Consider the following 23576-nt stretch of genomic DNA (forward strand, 5'->3'; position numbering starts at 1 on the left):
ATGCAATATTCAAGGCCTGATACTTAAGAACCTATTGCACAAGTCAAAATGAATTATGTGCCTCAGTTTCACACCTTGGTATTTATAAGGGAGAATAGGATGGAGGCATATCTCCATATTCCCATCTTTCCGGACCATAGGAGGTATCTGAAGTTCCTCTGTTTTGGCAATAGGCTTATCTGTCCCGCCCTTACTCTCTGGGACTGCTCTGTTACTTCCCACTAGTCCAGGAATAGGGTGGGATTGTACAAGAATGAAAGATTAGATTCTTACCTTTGCCCATCTTCTTTCTTGTAAATCCATACTCTGTTCCTGGAACCTGCACTGCGATTTGCTGATTTGCCGATTGTCTGCCTTTACAAATACTAGCAAGCTGGATTTTGTTTTCTGACCAGCTTTCCTACCTGGTAGGTAGACAGAAATAGCTCACTGGTCCCGGAATAAAGTGGGATTTTACAAGAATATATTTTATATTTTATACTTTGGGAAGATGGGCTAAAAAAAAATATCAAATAAATAAATACTCCTCCTAATAGTTCATCCTGCTAGTGCAAGCTGGCTACAGAAGTGGCAAGATTTGGTTTTCTCAAGTGCTTTATTTCCAACCATCCTCCCCCCCCCCCCATAAGCTACCAATTCTGATCACTCACATTCATGCTTAGTAAGGCACAAGAAGTAGCACTTGAGATAACTAAGTCCTGTCTCTCTCACAGAACTCTTAGTAGAAAGACAAGTCACGAGCCAACTTACTCGTAGAATTTACAGCTGCCACAGTTCCTGTACTGTTCAAGTGACTGAATGAGTAGATTTTAAGCTTGGAAACTGAATTAAATGTAGTTGCTGCCACGCTTCCCATGTGCTATCTCCCCTTTTGCCTTTCTCCAGCCAATTCCAATCTCCAAAACTGACCCAAGGTAGAAACATAGAAACATAGAAAGATGACAGCAGAAAAGGGCTACAGCCCATCAAGTCTGCCCACTCTACTGACCCCCCCCCCATTAAGTCTGAGTGCTAATGTCCTAGTTCCTTATCTCGACCCTCGTAAGGATCCCACGTGGATGTCCCATTTATTCTTAAAGTCAAGCACGCTGGTGGCCTTGATCACCTGCACTGGAAGCTTGTTCCAGTGATCTACTACTCTTTCTGTGAAGAAATACTTCCTGGTGTCACCATTAAATTTCCCTCCTCTGAGTTTGAGCGGGTGTCCCCTTGTGACCGAGGGTCCTTTGAGAAAGAAGATGTCGTCTTCCCCTTCGACACGCCCTGTGATGTATTTAAATGTCTCAATCATGTCCCCCCTTTCCCTGCATTCCTCTAGAGTGTAGAGCTGCAATTCGTTTAGTCTTTCCTCATACGAGAGATCCTTGAGCCCAGAGATCATCCTAGTGGCCATCCGCTGAACCGACTCAACTCTAAGCACGTCTTTACGGTAATGTGGCCTCCAGAATTGCACACAGTATTCCAGATGAGGTCTCACCATGGCTCTGTACAGTGGCATTATGACTTCAGGCTTGCGGCTGACAAAGCTTCTATTGATACATCCCATCATTTGCCTTGCCTTGGATGAGGCCTTCTCTACCTGTTAGGCAGCCTTCATGTCTGCACTGATGATTACTCCCAAGTCTCGTTCTTCTGAAGTCATAGCTAGTGTTTCTCCATTTAAGGTGTAAGTTCTGCATGGGTTACCGCTGCCGAGATGCATGACCTTACATTTCTTAGCGTTGAAGCCCAGCTGCCATATCGAGGACCAATTTTCCAACGTAAGCAGATCCTGCATCATACTATCCTGCAGATTTCTTTCACTCACTATATTACATAGTTTGGCGTCATCGGCGAATAGTGTTACTTTACCCTGAAGCCCTCGGGTCAAGTCCCTTATGAATATGTTAAAAAGGAACGGGCCCAGGACTGAGCCCTGTGGCACTCTGCTAGTCACCTCCGATGTCTCAGAGAGGGTGCCATTGACCACCACCCTCTGAAGTCTTCCACTCAGCCAATCATTGACCCACGCAGTTAGTGTCTCACCTAACCCCTATCAATTTCATCTTGCTTAATAGTCTACGGTGTGGGACGCTGTCAAAAGCCTTACTGAAATCCAAGTACACTATGTCCAGAGACTCTCCCGAGTCTCGCTTTCCTGTTACCCAATCAAAGAAGCTGATAAGGTTGGATTGACATGACCTACCCTTAGTGAATCCATGTTGACTGGGATCCCTTAGATTCCCCTCATCCAAGATCGTGTCTAATTTACCTTTAAGTAGTGTTTCCATGAGTTTACACACTATTGATGTGAGACTCACTGGTCTGTAATTCGCAGCCTCTGCTCTGCAACCCTTTTTGTGCAGAGGAACGATGTTAGCTGTTTTCCAGTCCAGGGGGACTCTCCCTGTACTTAGGGAGAGATTGAAGAGCACGGCTAACGGTTCCGCCAGGAAATCGCACAGCTCTCTTAGCACTCTTGGGTGCAATTTGTCCGGTCCCATGGCTTTGCTCACCTTAAGTCTTGACAGTTCGCTGTAAATATCTGCTGGTGTGAAATCAAAATTCTGAAATGGGTCTTCCTTGCTTGACTTTGCTTCTAGCTGTGGCCCGTGCCAGGGTGCCTCGCAGGTAAAGACTGAGCAGAAGTAATCATTTAGTAGTTTGGCTTTATCGGAGGCTGTTTCCACATAATTCCCGTCTGGTGTTCTAAAGCATACTATCCCTACTGCTCTTGGAGGAATTCTACACAGCTCTGCAGCAAATAAGACAAAAGAGCAGCATCACCTGGGGAGTAAAAGAAAGAAAGAAATGCCTCCATCACTAGCGTGGATAGAAAAGGAAGGAAGCCTTCAAGCTGCTGCTGTGTTTTACTCTCTACCAGCTACAGTTGCTTCTCTGCATGCAGGTGCCTTTCCCCATCCCAGTGACAAACAGTAGATCAAGGTGGTGAGAGCCTGCCTGCTCAATGCCCCTTCTCCCTAGGCTGCCCCACCACCACCACAGTCTAATTCCCCTCATCGTTTCAGGCCCTGATGGTGGCAGCTAATCCCCTTTTAACCAGATTTTGCTGCTGGTATCTAGGCACAGCCTGGTGCTGAATATCTGAGTTAAAATTAAATACCTGAGCATTTGAAGTCAACACTGATCGTAGTGTTTAAATATTGATCTGGGGGGGTAATATCTGTTGTCCAGACATTTTGCTGGGTGGATATCAGATTTTGCTATGGGTTCAATCTCAATCTTAGAAAACCTGATTAACTGTTAAGTGATATCTGCTCTCAAGGAGCATTTAAGGATTTTAAAATCAATAGGGACTCTTGTATATTATTTGGGAGCTCTGTTTCTGTAAAAGAAAGTTCTCGTGAGATTTTCATAAGGAGTTTAGTGTAAAAGGTGTCATTTTGGAGGGTCAGCCATAACGGACTACATTCTATATATGGTGTCTAAAGTAGTTGGCACTGGGGAAAAAAAAAAACAACACTGAACGCAGTTCTATAAACAGAGCTCAAAGTTACACACTGTTTACAGAATAGTGCACAGCGCCAGGAACTGCATCTAACTTTAGGCATGCTTAGTTATACCAAAGGAAATGTGGTGCAAATCCCTGCACCTAAATTAAGTGCAGACTAGTGAGTTGCGCGGGGACAGAAATCCCACCCATCCCCGCCAGGATCCTCTTCGTCCCCATCCGTCCCTGCCAGCATCCTCTCCGTCCCCACCCATTCCTGCAAGGAATTACCTCCATCCCCACCCGTCCCTATAAAAAGCAGCAATTACTTCTGACAGGATCATCAATTCCACAGTTTCTTTTGTGTTTGCGCTGCTGTTTTCCTTGTGGAATCTCTTTGGTGGAACCCTATTTTTGTTTTCTGTTCAGGTAATTAACTTATAAACCCCCTCTTTTACTAAGGCTGACGAACCCTGCTTCCAAAGTCTTCCATCCCCGTGGGAGTCCCGTGGGCCAGAGGGGAGTCCCTGTGGGTTAGGAGGGATTCCTGCGATCCCCGTGCAGACCTCCCGCTTCTTCTATAACTGTGTGCGTTAATTTGGAGGAATGACCCCGATCCGCTCATGACCCTCCCGTTTACGTGCCCCATATAAAATTTAGACATGGATCCCACTAATTAATTCATTATTTAATTAAATTGCATGCACATGTTGGGCACACATGCGTTTTTATAGAATTCAGGAGAGTAAGGCAAGTCAATTTCTGATGAAAATGGTGATCCAGTGCCACATCAACTTCTGCGCTAAACCTATTTGTTCAGATCCAACTGAGACTGCATCTGACTCCTATTCAGCAAATGTCCATATGGACATGGAATGCTCTTGAGACTTTTGAAAGTGAATTGGGTGCAAACTTTGTTGCAAATCTATAGAGCAATGTACCATGGATGGCTCGGTATTTCTGTCCTGGAATAAAAGAGAGCATTAATTAAAAACAATTAAAAAAAATCTTTTGCTGGTGCTTCTCCTTTAAAGGGTACATTTTATACCAAGTTGCCTAGGTCAAAAGAAAAAGTAGGTGCTTGTTTTAAAACTATTTTATAAAGAAACAAAAGCATCCAAAATCACAGTCAAAAGATGGACAAATACATTTACACTATACTGGTTGCTGATGTAAAGGTATGTGGCTGAAGTACATGTTTAACGTTTATTAAACGTGATATACCGCCTTAGTTGTGACACAATTCAAAGCGGTGTACAATAAAAATAATTTATAACATAGATTATTGTAATATCACCTATTTCACACTTTCCCAGAAGAACATGCGGCAATTACAACTGGTACAAAATGCGGCGGTCAGGCTAATTTTTGGTTTGAAGAAGTTCGATCATGTAATGCCGATGGAAGCACGTGTGAGGTTCAAATTTGGATGTTTTTGCTGTAAGGTACTATTTGGATTAGCCCCTAAATATATAACTGACCTCTTCTCTTTCATAACCAATGGACATAAGAGAAGCTCACACTTGAATTTTGTTTCTCCACCGGTTAGAGGATGTAAATTTTAAAAACATCATCAACATCTTTTTGCACATCAGGCAGCATTATGGGGTAAAGACCTGGAACAACTGCTTATGCCTACTACTTATGGGGAATTTAGGAAAAACCTAAAAACATATCTGTTCCTGAAGTATTTAGGTAACTGACCTGTACAGTCTTAGTCCACAATATCTGATCTCTAGAGCTGTTTATCATTAGCTCTTAACTTTGTTAATTCTACTCAATCTGTAGCATCTTTTAATCATTGTAAACCGCATAGAACTTCACGGTCCTGCGGTATATAGCACAGTTACTTACCGTAACAGGTGTTATCCAGGGACAGCAGGCATATATTCTCACATGTGGGTGACGTCATCTACGGAGCCCCAGCGCAGACAGCTTTTCAAGCAAACTTGATTGAAGTTTCAAGTTTGCTACACTGCACCACGCATGTGCATGCCTTCTTGCCCACTAGAGGGCGCATCCCCACCTCGTGGTCCTCAGTTCAGTTTTTTTCCGCGGAGCCAGAAGCCCTGTGGAAATTGAGCTCTGATAGCTTTGCCGTCTGTCACCGCGTCTGGGTGATATCGCTCGGTCGCTGTGCTTTATTTACTTTCGTCGGTCGTTTTTGTTTCAAAAAAAAAAATAAAAAAAAAAAAACTTTTATTTCTTCGTTCGGCTCAGGGGGCCCCCGTGAGCCGCGGCCGCGGGCCGTTTTTGGTTTCCGCCTTTTCGGCTTTCATGTCCCGTCCCTTGACGGGTTTTAAGAAGTGCACCCGGTGTGATCGGTTGCTTTCTATTACCGATCCTCACCGGTGGTGCTTGCTCTGTTTAGGGCCCGAGCATCCGACAGACTCTTGTGAGAGGTGCTCGACCTTCCAGGCCAGATCGCTCCGCCAACGCCGTGCCAGGATGGCGGAGCTTTTCGCGGTCGACTCCGCGGCGGGGAAGGCCTCGACGTCGGCCTCGGCTTCGGCCCCGGCCTTGACCTCGGCCTCGACGACCTCGCCGCGTCCCTCGACTTCATCGAAGCCTGCTGCCCCGACCAAGCCTGCCTCGGGTAAGTCCCCGCTTCCGTCCTCAGCCCCAGGATCGACGAAGAAGCCATCCTCGGGCTCCTCGACAGCGGGTGGGTCGTCCTCGGCCCAGCCCAGGGTAGCCAAATCTAGTGCCCCGAGGGAATACTCGAGACCGAGGTCGCCCTCCAGGTAGCACCCCCCGGCCTCGGATCTACCGGCCATGATGGGGATCCCGGCCTTCCAAGACTTGCTCCGAGCGCTGATTGCCTCGGAACTGTCCAGAGCCATCGAGCATTTGCAGCAGGCTTCGGCCTCGACTGCGCCGGTCTCGACGCAATCTGTAGCATCTTTTAATCATTGTAAACCGCATAGAACTTCACGGTCCTGCGGTATATAAACTGTTATTATTATTAATAAGACAGGATAGCACTTCTCATTCATACCAAATAACCTAAAATATTTAAAAACAAATTACTGCAAAAGTATGCATGCTTACTATTACCATATTGTTTCTATTTCTTTTTTAGTTGTATTTTACTATAAAACTTATTGTAAACAGTTTAGTTATTGTATGATAGATGGTATATCAAGAAACTAATAAACTTGGAAACTTAGATTACTTTCCTTTCATTCCTATTTTCTTTATATATTTAATTCATTTTTTTTTTTAATACTAACAAAAAACTCTTTCAAAAAGGAAGGTTTTTAGAAGCGCTCGGAATTTAGTATGTAAGGATTCTTGCCATAAGTTTAAAGGTAATGAATTCCATAATGATGGAGCAATAGCAAAAAAATGCTATATTTCTAATTCTTTCCCATTTTATTTTTGAAGGGTGAGGAATGAAAGTCTATTATCCATTAATGAACAAAGAGTCCGAGTTGGTGAATAGGGAATGATTTAGAGTTGCCAAATAATCTGGAATACGCATGTGTAATGTCTTACAAGTCAAAGTATTTCTTGATTCGGCCTGTGCTCCACTCAAATTTCTTCTAACAGGCCTACACTGGGTCACAAACATGCATATGCCTACTTGTCTGAATGCATACTTTGTATGGGGAATACTCCTTGAAACAGCTTACAATGCGAAACGTTGAATTCATGTCGGAGCCCCATTCAGTATATCCACATAAGAATGAGATAAGTTTTCTATAAATTAAATTATATTCACTTAAATTTTAAGAAAATTATTTAAAGGCCGATGAGGAGGCTGGCTACTTGTATGCTCGAGTTTTACATGAAATATGATACTCAAGTGTAGCCGCTGAGGCCGTAGAATGAAATGAATTGAATAAAGACAAGCAGGAGTTTGTTATGAGATAAAATCAGTAAAATATAGTATGAAATTTCTGTGACCAACGAGTGATATTAAGAATAACAAAATATAAAAGAGAGTGTGGTATTAACTGAGGTTTATACTTTGTACTCTTGACATAATTTTAATGAGAAGAACTAACACACAAATCACCTATAAAATTATTACCTAAATACTCTCCAAGAGATAAACTGAAAATGAATAACGTGACAGAATGAAATAATGGAGTGTTTCTATTCGGTTTAAATATCACAAACACAAGCAGATCAGAAAATACAGCATTGGAACCCACCACCAGAAAAGCATTAAAGTGCTATTTTATGTAGAACTAACTAGACACTAGGGGAAAACGCACATAGTACAGAAGAACATGTGGATTCAGTAAAGGATCCATACCTCTCCACCAAAGAAATGATGGTTAAACATATTATAATGGCAGAATTCTTCATCTGTATAAAATTGTGAATATCTGAAAAATAATTTTTTTGTAATTTTAAAAACTATGGCCCTGCAGCATTGACAATTGCAGTACATCAGTTCAGCCAAATGTAAAGCCCTGATTTCAGTTTCATTTACTGTAAAAGTATTATAAATGCAGCCTCTCTGTTTCCAAGGGCAGTGTGATCGCATGAGACCAGAAGAGCTGAACTCTTCAAAAAATACAAACAGTGGATAGTGAAAAGGTTAAAAGGAAAGCTTCATTGCTGCACAAAAAGGGAAAAATAAACATGCTTGTTTCGTCAAAGGTTCTGTACTCTCAGCAAAGACTCTCAAAAACAATCCTTATACTTTGTCCCCGAGAGGTTTCATATTTACCATATAAGTCCATACCATATAGGGCTCCTTTTACTAAGCTGCGATAGCAGTTTTAGCGCGCTTAGCACGCGCTCAATTGCCATGCACGCTAGACCTTAACGCCAGCATTGAGCTGGCATTAGTTCTAGCTGCGTAGTGCAGGTTTAGCACGTGCTAAAATCCTGCGTGCGCTAAAAACGCTATCGCAGCTTAGTAAAAGGAGCCCATAGTTTCTTAGATCTCACAAATTTGTTGGTTTCTCTTGTTGACTCCTCAATAAAAATGATTTTCAAAAAAAAAAAAAGAATCATTGTGGTTTGCAAAGGAATTACAAGAATAGGCAGTAGAAGTTACAAATGGTAGATCACAAATGAATTACAGAGAGAAGAGATATGTCTTTGGCATTTTTCTGAATTTGTAATAGGTGAGGAGTTGATGCAATCTTAAAAAGGTAGAGCATTCCAAACTTTGGGCTCCTAAAATTCAAAGGTGGGTTCTGTTGAACTTGTTGGAAAGCTTTGCCCTACATGCTATCTGGGAAGGGAAGGGCTGAAGCAGATATTCACTAGTAAACTAGGCCATGAAAAATGGGGCAAGAGTCTTATAAGCCTACGCCTAGCCATACCATGGCTGTCACCATCAAGGACTTTCCCAAGGCACACTGATTGAGAAGCACTGCCTTAGAGGACCATCTTGTTTTGCTAAACTTTGATCACACTTTGGGCTCCTTTCACGAAGGCGCATTAGGGCCCTAATGCGCGGAATAGCGTGCGCTAAATTGCCACGCGCGGTAGCTGCTACTGCCTCCTTTTGAGCAGGCGGTAGATTTTCAGCTAGCGCATGCGCTAATCCGGTGCGTGCGTAAAAGGAGCCCTTTGTTTCATCATTTTACTCTACCAATCTAGAACTGATTATAAAACCTTGGGGGTCAATTACTAAAGGTTAGTACATGCTAATGTCATAAATGCACAGTATCTTCTACTTGATCCATTTTGTGCATTGGCCCTGCAACAGATAGAATGCAATAAGCTAACTATTAGTAAATGACCCCCTAAAGTTTTTACAGTCTATTCAATATTTTTAGAAAAGTAGAAGATGAAAACAAAGCTGATAAGAATTGTGTAAAATGATGAAATCCTCAACCAGAACTGGCTTGTTAAGTCTGATAGTAATGGAGTGCCTTCTCCCATAAAGCACAGTTACTTACCGTAACAGGTGTTATCCAGGGACAGCAGGCATATATTCTCACATGTGGGTGACGTCATCTACGGAGCCCCAGCGCGGACAGCTTTTCAAGCAAACTTGATTGAAGTTTCAAGTTTGCACACTGCACCACGCATGTGCTAGCCTTCTTGCCCACTAGAGGGCGCATCCCCACCTCGTGGTCCTCAGTTCCATATCATAGCAAAGAAGCCATCCCCGGGGAGGTGGGCGGGTTGTGAGAATATATGCCTGCTGTCCCTGGATAACACCTGTTACGGTAAGTAACTGTGCTTTATCCCAGGACAAGCAGGCATGATATTCTCACATGTGGGTGACCTCCAAGCCAACCAAAAAAGGGTAGGTGGGAGGATGGCAAATTATGAAAACAGGTTACGTAACACCGACTGGCCAAACCGGCCGTCGCTTCTGGACAAAGTGTCCAGACAGTAGTGGGAGGTGAACGTATGAACCGAAGACCAAGTGGCAGCTTTACAAATGTCCTCCATAGGCGTGGATCGGAGGAAAGCCACGGAAGCTGCCATCGCTCGGACTTTATGACCCGTAACTCGACCCGAAAGCGGGAGATCAGCCTGAGCGTAGCAAAAGGAAATACAAGCAGCTAACCAGTTTGACAAGGTGCGCTTCGAAACCGGGTGTCCTAAACGATTAGGATCAAAGGACAAAAACAATTGAGGAACCTTCCGATAAGACTTGGAGCGTTGAAGATAAAAAGCCAACGCCCTCTTACAGTCAAGCGTATGAAGCGCCGCCTCACCAGGATGAGAATGGGGCTTCGGAAAAAACACCGGAAGGACAATAGACTGATTGAGGTGGAAATCAGACACAACTTTAGGTAAGAATTTTGGATGGGTGCGAAGAACCACCTTATCATGATGAAACACCGTGAAAGGAGGATCCGCCACCAAGGACTGCAGTTCACTAATCCGACGAGCAGACGTGAGCGCAATCAAAAATACCACTTTCCAAGTGAGAAACTTAAGATGCGACTTGTCGATGGGCTCAAAGGGAGGCTTCATCAGCTGAGCCAAGACCACATTAAGATCCCACACCACCGGAGGAGGTTTCAGAGGAGGATGGACATTCACCAAACCCTTCATGAAACGAGTCACCAGAGGATGAAGAGAGAGAGAACGACCCTCAAGGTGCCGATGGAATGCAGCAATGGCACTGAGATGCACCCGAATAGAAGTCGTCTTCAGGCCAGATTCAGATAAATGTAATAGATAATCCAGAACCGAAGCCACAGGCACCGAACTCGGTTCCAGACGATTCAAAGAACACCAGGATGTAAACCTGGTCCACTTCTGGGCATAACAAAGCCGAGTCGAGACCTTGCGCGAGGCCTCCAAAATGTCCCTCACGGCCCGAGACACCGGAATCGAAGTCAGGGGGAGAGAAACCAAGCAGTCAGATGTAAAGACTGAAGATTGGGATGTAACAGCGAACCCCGACTCTGAGACAGCAGAGAGGGAAACACCGGCAGAAGCAGAGGTTCCCTGGCACTGAGTTGAAGAAGCAGGGAGAACCAGGGCTGCCTGGGCCAACGAGGCGCAATGAGGATCATGGAGGCTCCGGTCGATCTGAGATGAACCAGCGTTCTCAAAATCAGAGGAAACGGCGGGAACGCATAAAGGAACTTCCCCTCCCAGTCGAGAAGGAAGGCATCCGCCTCGAGACGATCCTGGGAGTAAATCCGAGAACAATAGAGGGGCAGTTTGTGAGTCTCCGGGGAGGCAAACAGATCCACCTGAGGAGTTCCCCAGCGGTCGAAGACCTCGCGAAGGACCCGGGAGTTCAGAGACCACTCGTGCGGCTGGAGAAGACGACTGAGTTTGTCTGCCAGCCGGTTCTGCTCTCCCTGAATGTAAACTGCCCGCAGGAATATGTTCTGGGAGATCGCCCATTCCCAAAGGCGAAGAGACTCGTGACACAGAGGCCAAGAGCCCGTACCCCCTTGTTTGTTGACATAGTACATCGCCACTTGGTTGTCCGTCCGCACGAGTACCACCTGGTCGTGCAGCAGGTGGACAAAAGCTCGCGCGGCCAGAAAAATGGCGCGAAGCTCCAGCACATTGATGTGACATCGACGGTCCTCGGCCGACCACAGACCCTGCGTCCTCAGGCCGTCCAGATGAGCTCCCCACGCGTACTCGGAGGAGTCCGTGGTCAGGACCTTGCTGTGAGGTGGAATGAGAAACAGCAAACCCCCGGACAGATTGGAAGAGTCGGTCCACCAACGGAGCGATCGACGTAAACAAGGAGTGACTGATATCCGGGAAGACACCGGATCGCGATCCTGCCGCCATTGCGATGCCAGAGTCCACTGCGCGAGCCTCAGGTGCAAGCGAGCGAAAGGCGTGACGTGAACCGTCGACGCCATGTGCCCCAGCAAAACCATCATGTGCTGGGCTGATACCTCCGATTGCCCTTGACAGTGGCGGCTCCACCGAAGCAGGGCCTCCCGCCGAAGAGGGGGGAGAAAAGCGCGGAGGCGAACCGTGTCCAGCACGGCTCCAATAAACTGGAGAGACTGCGCCGGGCACAATTGAGACTTGGGAAAGTTCACTTCGAATCCCAGGTCTTGCAGAAGACTGATAGTCTGTTGGGTCGCTAAGATAACCCCCTCCCTGGACGGGGCCTTGATCAGCCAATCGTCCAGGTAGGGAAAGACCTGTAGACCCCGCGAGCGCAGGGCCGCCGCAACCACTACCATACACTTGGTGAATACCCGAGGGGACGACGCCAGACCGAAGGGAAGAACCCGATACTGCAGGTGCAAATCCCCCACTTGAAAACGCAAGAACCTGCGGCAAGCGGGATGCACCGGAACATGGGTGTATGATTCCTTCAAGTCCAGGGAGCACATCCAATCCCCCTCCTCCAATAGCGGATAGAGAACCGGAAGCGATAACATACGGAACTTCTCCCGGACCAGGAACTTGTTGAGCTTCCGGAGGTCCAAAATGGGGCGCAAGTCCCCGGTCTTTTTTGGGACCAAAAAGTAACGGGAGTAAAACCCCCGGCCCATCTGATCGCGAGGTACCACCTCGACTGCCCGGAGGCTCAACAAGGCCCTGGCTTCTTCCTGGAGAAGGGCCAACTGGTTCCGATTGAGAGGGCAAGCCCCGGGTGGCAAGTCTGGAGGTTGACTGGAGAAGTTGAGCGAATAGCCCTCTGAGATTGTCCGGAGCACCCATGCGTCTGACGTAATCGCAGACCAGGTCCCGGCAAAGGCCGTTAGCCGACCCCCGATCGGGAGGGGATGGCGCGATATCGCGGTGGGGGCCCGCCCCCAACCGCCCACCCCGTCAAAAGGACGGCGCGGGTTTGGCCGCCCCCTGCGCGACGGGCTTAGAGGGGCCACCCCTACTCTGTTGGGGCGGTCGCCGTGGCGGTGGTCTTGAGAAGGCCGGCGTCGACTTCTGAGGATACCTTCTCGGGGGCTGCCGGAAAGGACGCTGGGTAGGAGCCTTAGGCTTCGGGCGTACCAGAGAGGCCAGGGAGCGTTCCTGTTTGGAAAGCCGCTCGGTCGCCGCATCCAAAGAGTCGTCAAACAATTCAGCCCCAACGCAAGGCAAGTTTGCCAGGCGCTCCTGCAAATTTGAATCCATCTCGAGGGTACGAAGCCACGCCAGCCGGCGCATGGCCACCGCACAGGCTGATACCCTCGAGGCAAGTTCAAACGCATCGTAAACTGCGTGGAATAAATATAGGCGCAGCTGGGCCAGATTAGAGCTAAAGGTGGCAAACCTGTCCCTATGCGATTCTGGTATCACCTCACGAAAAGAGGGGAGGTCCTTCACCATCGTACGTAGGAATGACGAGTACGAAAAGGCGTAGTTCAGGACCCTCGTTGCCATGAGGGAGTTCGCATAGAGACGACGCCCGAATTTGTCTAAGGTCCGGCCCTCCCTACCCGGCGGGACCGCCGCCGAGACCCTGGAAGGCTGCAATTTCTTAAGCGCCGATTCCACTAGGAGCGAATTGTGAGAAAGTTGCCCCTTCTCGAACCCCTTGATGGGGAGGGTGCGATACTTCGACTCCATTTTGGAGGGGACCACAGCGACCGTCAAGGGAGCCTCAAGATTTCTAAGGAAGGTCTGATGGAGGACCTTGTTGATCGGAAGGCGAGGGGATTCCCGAGGGGGGGCAGGAAGATCCTGCTCCTCTAAAAACTCCTTGGTGTAAGTGGACCCTTCTGACAAGTCTACACCCAAAGCCCCCGCCATATCCTGCACGAACCTCGTAAAAGATGAAGGTTTAGCAGGAGGAGAGGGAGACCGAGACTTCCCGGCGGAGCCGAAGGGAGAGGCCTCGTGAGAGTATCTGGGCTCCCTACCTGACCCCGACCCCAACGAGGCACAGTCCTGTGACCTCGACGGGGTCGGAGACCGAGTGCGCCGAAAGGAACCCTTCGGGGATCCCCCCGGGGTCCGAGGCACCGAAGCCCGTCCCTTCGGCCCCGGCGAGGAGGCCCGGGAGCTCTCCCTGGCCGGAGACCGGAATAAGATGGGATTATCAACCCGCAGGTCCCGCACCTGCAAGGTATCGGCCCCGGCCGGCGACGAGCGACCGCGCCGCCGAGGCGAGGCCCGAGACCGCTTGGCCTTCCTCGGACGGCGCCTCGCCCGAGACCTGCCCGAGGGCGATGAACCTCGCGAGGACTCCGAGGACGAAGACGAGATCCTCCGCACCCGGCGCACCTTGTCTTTTGGGCGCACGCTACGCTCCGGCTGACTCCGCGAAGCCGGGTCCGATGGTACTGCCGAGGTCGAGGCCGTGGGCGCCTCGGGAGCCGAAGCCCCGGTACCCGAGGCCGAGGTCGCCAACTGCGGGGCCACCGAGGCCGAAGCAGTCGAGGCCGAAGCCTGCTGCAGATGCTCAATGGCCCCGGTGAGCTCCGAGGCGATCAACGCCCGGAGCAAGTCTTGGAACACCGGGATTGACATTCCCTGTGGCAAGACCTGCCGCTGCTCCTCAGAGGGCGACCTCGGTCTCGAGTATTCCCTCGGGGCGGCGGACGTGGGCAACTTGGGTTTAGCAGAGGCGGACCCTCCCGCCGAAGAGCCCGAGGATGGCTTTTTGGATGATCCTGGAGCTGAGGAGGGAAGCGGAGACTTACCCGAGGCCTTGGATGAGGCAAGCTGCTTCGATGGCATCGAGGGCCGAGGCGAAGCCGAGGGTCCCGAAGTTGAGGTCGAGGCCGAGGTCGAGGCCGAGGTCAAGGCCGGGGCCGAAGCCGAGGCCGAACTCGAGGCCTTCCCGGGAGGGGACTCGACAGAGAAAAGTTCTGCCATGCGGGCCTTGCGGCGTTTGAGTGCCCGCTTCTGGAAGGTGGCACACTGTTCGCAGGACGCTGTCGGGTGTTGGGGCCCCAAGCACCTCAAACAGCACCCGTGCGGATCTGTAATAGATAAAAGCCGTTCACAGCGCCCGCACTTTTTAAAGCCCGTTACGGGCCGGGACATGGGTCCCAAGAGAGACCGGGAATAGGCGAGGTTCCTCGGCCACGGCTACCGGGAGCCCCCGGCAGCGACGAAATCGAAAGTTTTTTTTTTTTTTTTTTTGAAAAGAAAAGAAAGAAGGAAATAACAAGACAAAAAACGCAGCGACCGCGTCGAAATTCCGTACACAGCCGCGGCGACAGAAGGCACTAAGAGCACAATTTTTTCCACAGGGCTTCTGGCTCCGCGGATGAAATTGAACTGAGGACCACGAGGTGGGGATGCGCCCTCTAGTGGGCAAGAAGGCTAGCACATGCGTGGTGCAGTGTGCAAACTTGAAACTTCAATCAAGTTTGCTTGAAAAGCTGTCCGCGCTGGGGCTCCGTAGATGACGCCACCCACATGTGAGAATATCATGCCTGCTTGTCCTGGGATAACACACACACACACAATATACACACACTGTCCCTCCACAGAAAATGAGAGGACTCTTACTGAAGCAAGTGAACCCTGCCAGTGGTAGTAAAGGATACCTGAAATCGATGTCTAGGAGGAGACTTTTCAAGCAAAATTCTTGGTCCTTTGATGCCTTCTTTCTAATCAGTTCATGAAGCCTGCAAAGTTTTAAATGAACAAAAAAACAGCTCTTATTAAGTGTCCCACAGTCCTGCAAAAAATCCTGACAGGCTCCGAGTATTTAAAGTTGTCGTTGCTCAGGCAAAATCATATAAGGGACTCAAATAGTGCATGTCATGATAAAATGAAGTTTTACAATCCTATTTGCTTAAAATCAGTGAAATATCTGCACCAATAGAGAATGAGGCCGTACCAAGGACCATCTGTTCAGTGTGTAACCCCATGCAGATAAATGTACAAAGAACACATAAGTAACTCTAAAATAAAACATGGGCAACGAGAACATTCTTTTGGCAAAGAGAATGGCTGATCACTGCCACATACCTCTCTTCCTGCACAGCATAAGCCACAAGATGACCATCATTTACTGGGTATAACAACCCACAATCTCACAGCCTTACTCTAGGCTCCCACATTGGCTTGTTTTTATTTTAAAGCAACATGTCACTTTCTACCAATGGCACTAATCAGAGCAAAGATTTTCAATCCAGTCTCTAGCAGCACCCTATCTAGTTATTTTTGCAATGACAACACAATATGCATATTTTATTCTTCTTTTGGAATTTATGTTCCCACAATCCTACATACAAATATACTATGTAGACTACTCTTCAAAAAATACATAAAACCAATATAACGCAACCAATAATGTTCCAAACTCCTCCTGCATTACCAATCTACTCCTTAGCAAATTAGAAAATGCTCAAACTATTCCTCAAATACTTCTTAATATGTACTTCTTAAGATCATAACAATTCTTATGTAATCCGCCTTGAACCGCAAGGTAAAGGCGGAATAAAAATCACTAATGTAATGTAATGTAATGGAGGGAGGGTATGAAAACCATGCCAACTACCCCAAACAAAACTCTCTCTTAAAATTATCCAAAATTATTATTTTTTTTTTTTGGTAAGTTCTTGTTGTAATACTTCCTTAATAATTCTTTTGTAATCCGCCTTGAACTGCAAGGTAATGGCGGAATAGAAATCCCTAATGTAATGTAATGTAATGTAATCTGAGGAACCCCCAAACGTGCAGAGAACCAGCAAATCGTAGCTGTCAAAATAACAACTTGTTTATTTCTTATCTTTTGCACTTAATTTGGGATTTAATTTCTTTTGTTGTCCTAAATTAATTTAAAAAAAAGAAATCTTAATTTTTAGGAACAATACATTTGCACCTTTTAGCGGGTGTTTAGGGGGTTCTGATTGCAGCAAAGATTTACTGAAATGGGGGAAGCCACTGCTTGCCCTGGATTGGTAGCATGGAATGTTGCTACTATTTGTGTTTTTCCAGGTACTTTGATTTGGATTGGCCACCTTTGGAAATGGGAAACTGGGCTAGACCACTGATCTGACCCAGCAGTGGTATAGTAAAAGGGGGGGCAGGAGGGTGGACTGCCCCGGGTGCCATCTTTGTAGAGGGCACCGGCACTTCTCCTCCTCTCCACTCCTCCGTGTACCTCTTTTAAATGTTTACCGGAGTGAGCAGCATCTTCCACTTGCTGCTTGTGCCAGTGTCGGCTCCCTTCTGACATCACTTCCTAGTCACAGGACCAGGATGTGAAATCAGAAGCTGAGCTGATGCTTACACAAGCAGTGGATGGAAGATGCTGGTCACATCAGCGAACATTTTGAAAAGTACATAGGGGGGCGCCCAAGCAGCGGGTAAGAGTAGGGGGACGCACAATGCAGCGATACTGAGAACCAACCTCCCTCGTTAATCCACTATGACTCAGTATGGCTGTTTTTATGTTCTTATTGAAACTGAGAATGCTGTATGATTAAGTAGGATGGGCCCCAAAGTAACGAGCTGGGTCAGAAACTGGTTGAGTGGAAGATGACAGAGGGTATTGGTCAATAGAGATTGCTCTGAGGAAAGGGATGTTACCAGTGGTGTGCCTCAAGGTTCTGTTCTTGGGCCTGTTCTTTTTAACATTTTCATAAGCAATATTGCTGAAGGGCTGTCAGGTAAGATTTGCCTCTGCAGATGATACTAAAATCTGCAATAGAATAGGCATCCCGGATGGTGTGAATAACAAGAAGAAAGACCTGGCGAAGCTTGAAGAATAATCTGAAATTTGGCAGCTAAAATTTAATGCTAAGAAATGAAAGGTCATATATTTGGGCTGCAAAAACATAAGGGAACGGTACAGTTTAGAGGGTGAAAAACTTATGTGCACAACAGAAAAGCGGGACTTGGATGTGATTGTATGTGCTGATCTAAAAGTGACCAAACAGGTTGAAAAGGTGACGGTGAAAGCTAGAAGGATGCTAGGGTGCATAGGGAGAGGTATGGCCAGTAGAAAAAAGGAAGTATTGATGCCGCTGTATAAGACACTGGTGAGACCTCATTTAGAATATTTTGTACAATTCTGGAGACCGCACCTTCAAAAGGATATAAAAAGGATGGAGTCGGTCCAGAGGAAGGCTACTAAAATGGTGCATGGTCTTCATCATAAGGCATATGGGGGACAGACTTAGGATCTCAATATGTATACTTTAGAGGAAAGGCGGGAGAATGGAGATATGATAGAGACGTTTAAATACCTATGTAATATAAATGTGCATGAGTCAAGTCTCTTTTATTTGAAAGGAAGCTCTGGATGAAGTTAAGAGGTGATAGGCTCAGGAGTAATCTAAGGAAATACTTTTTTACAGAAAGGGTGGTAGATGCGTGGAACAGACTCCCAGAAGAGGTGGTGGAGACAGAGACTGTGTCTGAATTCAAGAAAGCGTGGGATAGGCACATGGGATCTCTTAGAGAGAGGAAGAGATAATGGTTATTGCAGATGGGAAGACTGGATGGGTTATTTGGCCTTTACCTGCCATCATGTTTCTATGTTTTGAACACTAAACACTCTATTATCAGGGCCTGGCTCAGTAGTACAACATATGCTGCCTTGCAGGAAGCTTGGGTTTAATTTCCAGATTTGGCCCCTGCTCCTTAAACCAGCTGCAGCAAAGGGTTCTAGAGAAAGGCACCACACAATAGCAACTCTTACCAACTGGTTTCAAAAGCATTCTCTGACAGCTTCAGAAGGAAACCACAGCCTGTCTATTTTAGCTGGAGGACTGTCACTGTGGTTAGACTAGGTCCTGAATGAACTGGAAGCCCAAAGGGTCAGGAGAAAACTGCTGAGACAACAAATAGCCCTCTGACCTTTGCACAGCTATAAAGTCAGTTAAAATGAAAGGTGGGGGAGCAATCTTAATGATTTTGCTTTAATTGCATTAACATTTGTGATAGTATTCCTGCTTTAAATGATCTGAAAGTCAGTTAGAGCAAAATACTCTTGGCAGATATAAAGTAAAGTATATAGGAGAGAAAAGAATAATTGCTATACGAGGTGAAGAAAACACACAAAAGCACACTCATATGCATGTGTAGGTTTTTTTTTTAAGTACATGGATCTAAACTTAGTTTATATCTTTATGGAAATTCATTGTTGCATAGGATAATAAATCTAGTTATGGCAACACAAAGTCTGGCCAGGTGTTAGCATACCTTGGGGTGCCCACTGAGAGTACTCTCCTGAATCCCAGCGCAAGGATAAATTCCAGCAAAAACCGGCAGCTGCGCTCAGCAAACAAATACTGTGCATTGCTTTTTTTGTTTTCCAGAGGATAGAGCAGCTGACTAGGCTGCTGCAACTGTGTGACGGAGACATCGGCTGCTACCTGGTGACCCATGTGCTCACCCCACTCCTCCCGCAGCAGAAGCTGCTGACAGTCTCGGCAAAACTTCCTCTCCACCAAGGGCAACAAAAGGACATCCCGAAATCTTGAAAGAAAAATCAGCAAAAGCAAATTTACAAAGTGATCAGAAATAATTGACGTCATTCAAACAGTCCGTACTGTTCCTTTCCTGGAAACAGAAACCACACCAGTTGTATCATCCCTGTCCCCCACGGATAACTGCAGGAAACCATCCCAAGTCATTCTTTGTTCACCCTCCAAGGTAGGGAGAACGAGAGGGCATTCTCTAAAACTGAAAGGGAATAGATTCCGTATGAACATAAGGAAGTTCTTCTTCACCCAGAGAGTGGTAGAAAACTGGAATGCTCTTCCGGAGTCTGTCATAGGGGAAAACACCCTCCAGGGATTCAATACAAAGTTAGACAAGTTCCTGCTGAACCAGAACGTACGCAGGTAGGGCTAGTCTCAGTTAGGGCGCTGGTCTTTGACCAGAGGGCCGCTGCGTGAGCGGACTGCTGGGCACAATGGACCACTGGTCTGACCCAGCAGCGGCAATTCTTATGTTTATCTCAACCTCGGTCCTTCTACACCAGCATTCTTTAATGCAAAGCTTAAGGGTTAGTGGTTATGCCCATTCATACTCTGATTCTTTCCTCTCTCATTAAAGAATAACATGGGCATGGTTTCCCGCAGTTATCCGTAGGGACGGGGATGGTGACAAATTCTGTCACCGTGTCATTCTCTCAGTTCAAAACTATAAACAAAAAAATATTAACATACATTTTTCTTAACCGATTTTAATATTTAATAATAATAATAACTTTATTCTTATATACCGCCAACAATCTTGCGACTTCTAGGCGGTTCACAACGAAGAGAAACTGTGCAGACAGCGACTTACAGAGTATAGCTGAGAACATCTGATAGTAACAACAGTGATAATAATAGCAACAGTTTATATACTGCAGGACCGTGAAGTTCCGTGCGATTTACAATGAATTAGAGAAATTCCATAATTTGAATGGAGCAATCATAGATAGAGATCAGAGGTTAACAGTTTACAAGATCAGATCTGGGTGGGATTACGAAGGGGGCTATTGTCCTGAATCGTTACCTAGGTATTTCGAGAACAGGAATGTTTTTAGGTGTTTTCTAAATTCACCATAGTTGTTTGTGTGTGTAATTAGTTTTTCTAAGTCTTTGCCCCATAAGGCTGCTTGATACGATAGAAGTTGTTGATGGTATCTCTTATATTTGCATCCTCTAGCCGGTGGGGAAACGAATTTCAGGTGTGTTCTTCTCTCATGTCTGTTGGTTGAGAATGAGAAGAGGTCTGTTATGTATTTAGGGGCTAGGCCAGATAATACCTTGAAGCAGAGACATCCCAGCTTGAACTTCGTACGTGCCTCCATTGGCAGCCAGTGCAGGAGTCGGTAGGAAGGGGTTATGTGATCGGACTTCTGCAGCCCGAAAATTAACCTGACTGCTGCATTTTGTATCAGTTGAAGTCTCTGCATTAGCTTCCGGGGGATGGCCAGGTGGGTAATGTTGCAATAGTCAAGGTGGCTTAGTATTAGGGATTGTACTAGAATTCTGAATGCTGAGGCGTCGAAGTATGCTCTAATGGATCTAAGTTTCCAGAGAGTAAAAAACCCTTTTCTGACTAGGGAGTCCACATGGTCTTTCGTAGTTAGACCTTGGTCCAGTACCCCAGAACCTTCATTGTTGGTTGAATGGGGTAGTAAAGATTGTTAATGTGTATTGATTTTGTCGTGATATGTGGGTGTGGCGAGGCTATAAAGAATTTAGTTTTATCTGAATTGAGCTTCAGTCTGAATTCTGTGGTCCATTGTTCCATCAGGTTTAGCGCTTCTGTTGCTGTGGGGGTGATTTCAGAGGGAGACATGATGAACGGGATAATGATTGTAAAGTCATCCGCATAACTGAATACTTTTATACCCCGCCGGGCCAGCTGCATGCCTAGTGAAGATGTATAGACGTTGAAGAGTAGTGGGGATAGTGGGGACCCCTGTGGAACGCCTGATGGGTTTCTCCATGTTTTAGAGAGGTTGCAGTTGAAGCGTACTTGATATGTGCGGGTTGTGAGGAATTAGAGAATGTTTACTCGGATTTGATTACTTTCCTTCACAAAGCACACTGGAATAGTACCAGACTAAGGAATCAGGGAAGCCAAGGTTCAAATCCTACTTCTCCCACTGATATTCATTGTGACTGGAGCAAATCACTTCACCCTCCATTGCCTCGGTCATAATGCTGACTGTAAGCCCATTTGGGGGGCAGATACCTATATGTGTTACTTGCCTTCAGTTTGAATTTGAAACAGTAATTAAGGGGGGAAGTTAACACAGGCTACCATTAAGACATGTTATCCTATATAATAAAATGTTAGCGGCGCATGCGCTTTTAAAAAAGCATGATCCCTGCCGCTGTGGTGTGTGATCCGTGGCCGTGTTCCATTTTAGAACCTGGCCAGAGATCACTCTGGCCACTCCCCTCCTCCAGCCCTCACTCACCAACCCGAAGCAAGCCTCCTCCCGCCCTCGCTCACCAACCCGAAGCAAGCCTCAGACCTCCCGCCCTCGCTCACCAACCCGAAGCAAGCCTCCTCCCGCCCTCGCTCACTGCAGCTGCCGTTGCCGCTGATCCTCCTCTTCGGGGCAGCCTGCGATTGTGGCCGGCTTTGGCGGGCCTCATTGGCCGCTTTCCGGCCTCGGTGGCACGTTCCCTCTGACGCATGGGATCGCGTCGGGAGGGAGCATGCTTCCGGGTTGGGGAGCGGCCTGCAAGGTTCGCTGGGGCCGGCCACCACAATCGCGGCCTGCTTTGAAGAGGAGCAGGCCAGAAGACGCCGGGATGGAGGGAGAGTAAGCAGGGGGGAGACAGAAGGGGCCATAGAGAGATAGGGAGAGGGAAAGGGGGCTGCTTTGGGGGGGAGGTGTGCTGGGGACAGACAGTTTTGCTTTGGGGGAAAGACAGAAGGGGCCATGGAAAGACGGAGAGGGAAAGGGGGCTGCTTTGGGGGGAGGGGTGCTGGGGGGAGACAGAAAGGGTCATGGAGAGATAGGGAGAGGGAAAGGGGGCTGCTTTGGGTGGGAGGTGTGTTGGGAACAGACAGCTTTGCTCTGGGGGGAAGACAGAAGGGGCCATGGAGAGACAGGGAGAGGGAAAGGGGGCTGCTTAGGGCAAACAGTTTTGCTCTGGGGGGAAGACAGAAGAGGGCCATGGAGAGACAGTTAGGGAGAGGGAAAGGGGGCTGGTTTGGGGGGAGGGGTGTGCTGGGGGCAGACAGCTTTGCTCGGGGTGGGGGGGGAAACAGAAGGACACAGACAGCGGCCAAGGAGAGAGAGATAAAGAAACACAGACAGACAGACACATCTATTCTAGCACCCTTTAATGTAACGGGCTTAAAGACTAGTTTTATTATAAATTCCAATTACCGTATGAACTCGAATATAAGATGAGATTTTGGGACCAATACCAGTGTCAATCCAAATTTTAGAATCTACTGAGAAGGATGCTGGAGTAAGGCACTGAGGTGTATATACTATTGTCCCTTGATACTTAAATTCTGGAAATCTATTTGTGGTTAAATTATTACGATATTGGAAGTTCCATTATCATTATCATATGATGTAATATTGTTTGGAACGATATTATTCCCCAAGAGACCAATCAATGCAAACCAGAATAAATTATTCCTCATCATGACAGGAGTGGCAATGCAGCTTATAATGAAAAACTGGAAAAGTTGGGATAACTTAAATTATAGTTTCTGGTGGGAATCCCTATGCCAGATTTATAAGTTTGAAAATATTAATTCTTTACAGAGGGGACACCATAGCAAATTCAAGGAAATTTGAGGCCCGTTAACAAAGTATTGTAAGATATAAATGTGAATTATTAACATTATTTCCCTTTGCTTCATGAAAGATTGTTATACACATCCAGGAGGGGAGGGGGAGGGTTAGGGTAGGGGGTTAAACAGCTTTATATTAATTGTTGGAATAGAGTGCAATATGTTATATTACTTGATTGATTGTTCATCTGTTTTGCACTATGTATTTGATTTTCAAAAACGAATAAGGAATATTTTTTATAAAAAGGCACTGAGGTATATTTCCAGATAATGGTCATTTCAAAACCCTGCAGTGCTGGTCTACGTGAGAGTAGATGGACTAGAAACCTTTGAGATCTGAGCAAGTCGATAGGTGCTGAAGTGGAAGTGCTGCCGTGTAAGGCAGAAAACGCAATTAAGGATCAACAAATAAATACAATGCTGAGTGAATGAGTGTAAAAAATATTCTGAATAATGGAAATAAGACATTGCATACCTTTCCATATACTTTTCATGTGACAGAGAAGGCTGACGGCTTCTGTTATATTCTTCCCGTGCTAAACATCTAGCTTCTGACACCTGCAATAAGGACAAGCATTTAAAAATACAAATACACGTCTAGGTA

At 46.7% G+C, this 23576-nt stretch overlaps 1 protein-coding gene across 1 annotated transcript in view; it reads right to left on the reverse strand.

Moving 5' to 3' along the window:
• The window catches only part of ZCCHC4 (zinc finger CCHC-type containing 4), a 52710-nt gene that overhangs the window by 21285 nt on the left and 7849 nt on the right, over nucleotides 1-23576 (reverse strand). Inside the window, exons 3-6 of the mRNA XM_033948233.1 lie at nucleotides 23448-23530; nucleotides 18905-19180; nucleotides 15295-15375; nucleotides 7695-7767 (exon numbers count right to left, since the gene is read on the reverse strand). Coding sequence (XP_033804124.1) covers nucleotides 7695-7767; nucleotides 15295-15375; nucleotides 18905-19180; nucleotides 23448-23530 — 513 coding nt within the window. The remainder of the gene's footprint in view (nucleotides 1-7694; nucleotides 7768-15294; nucleotides 15376-18904; nucleotides 19181-23447; nucleotides 23531-23576) is intronic.

Source organism: Geotrypetes seraphini, chromosome 1 (assembly GCF_902459505.1).
Source record: "Geotrypetes seraphini chromosome 1, aGeoSer1.1, whole genome shotgun sequence".
NCBI lineage: Eukaryota > Metazoa > Chordata > Amphibia > Gymnophiona > Dermophiidae > Geotrypetes > Geotrypetes seraphini.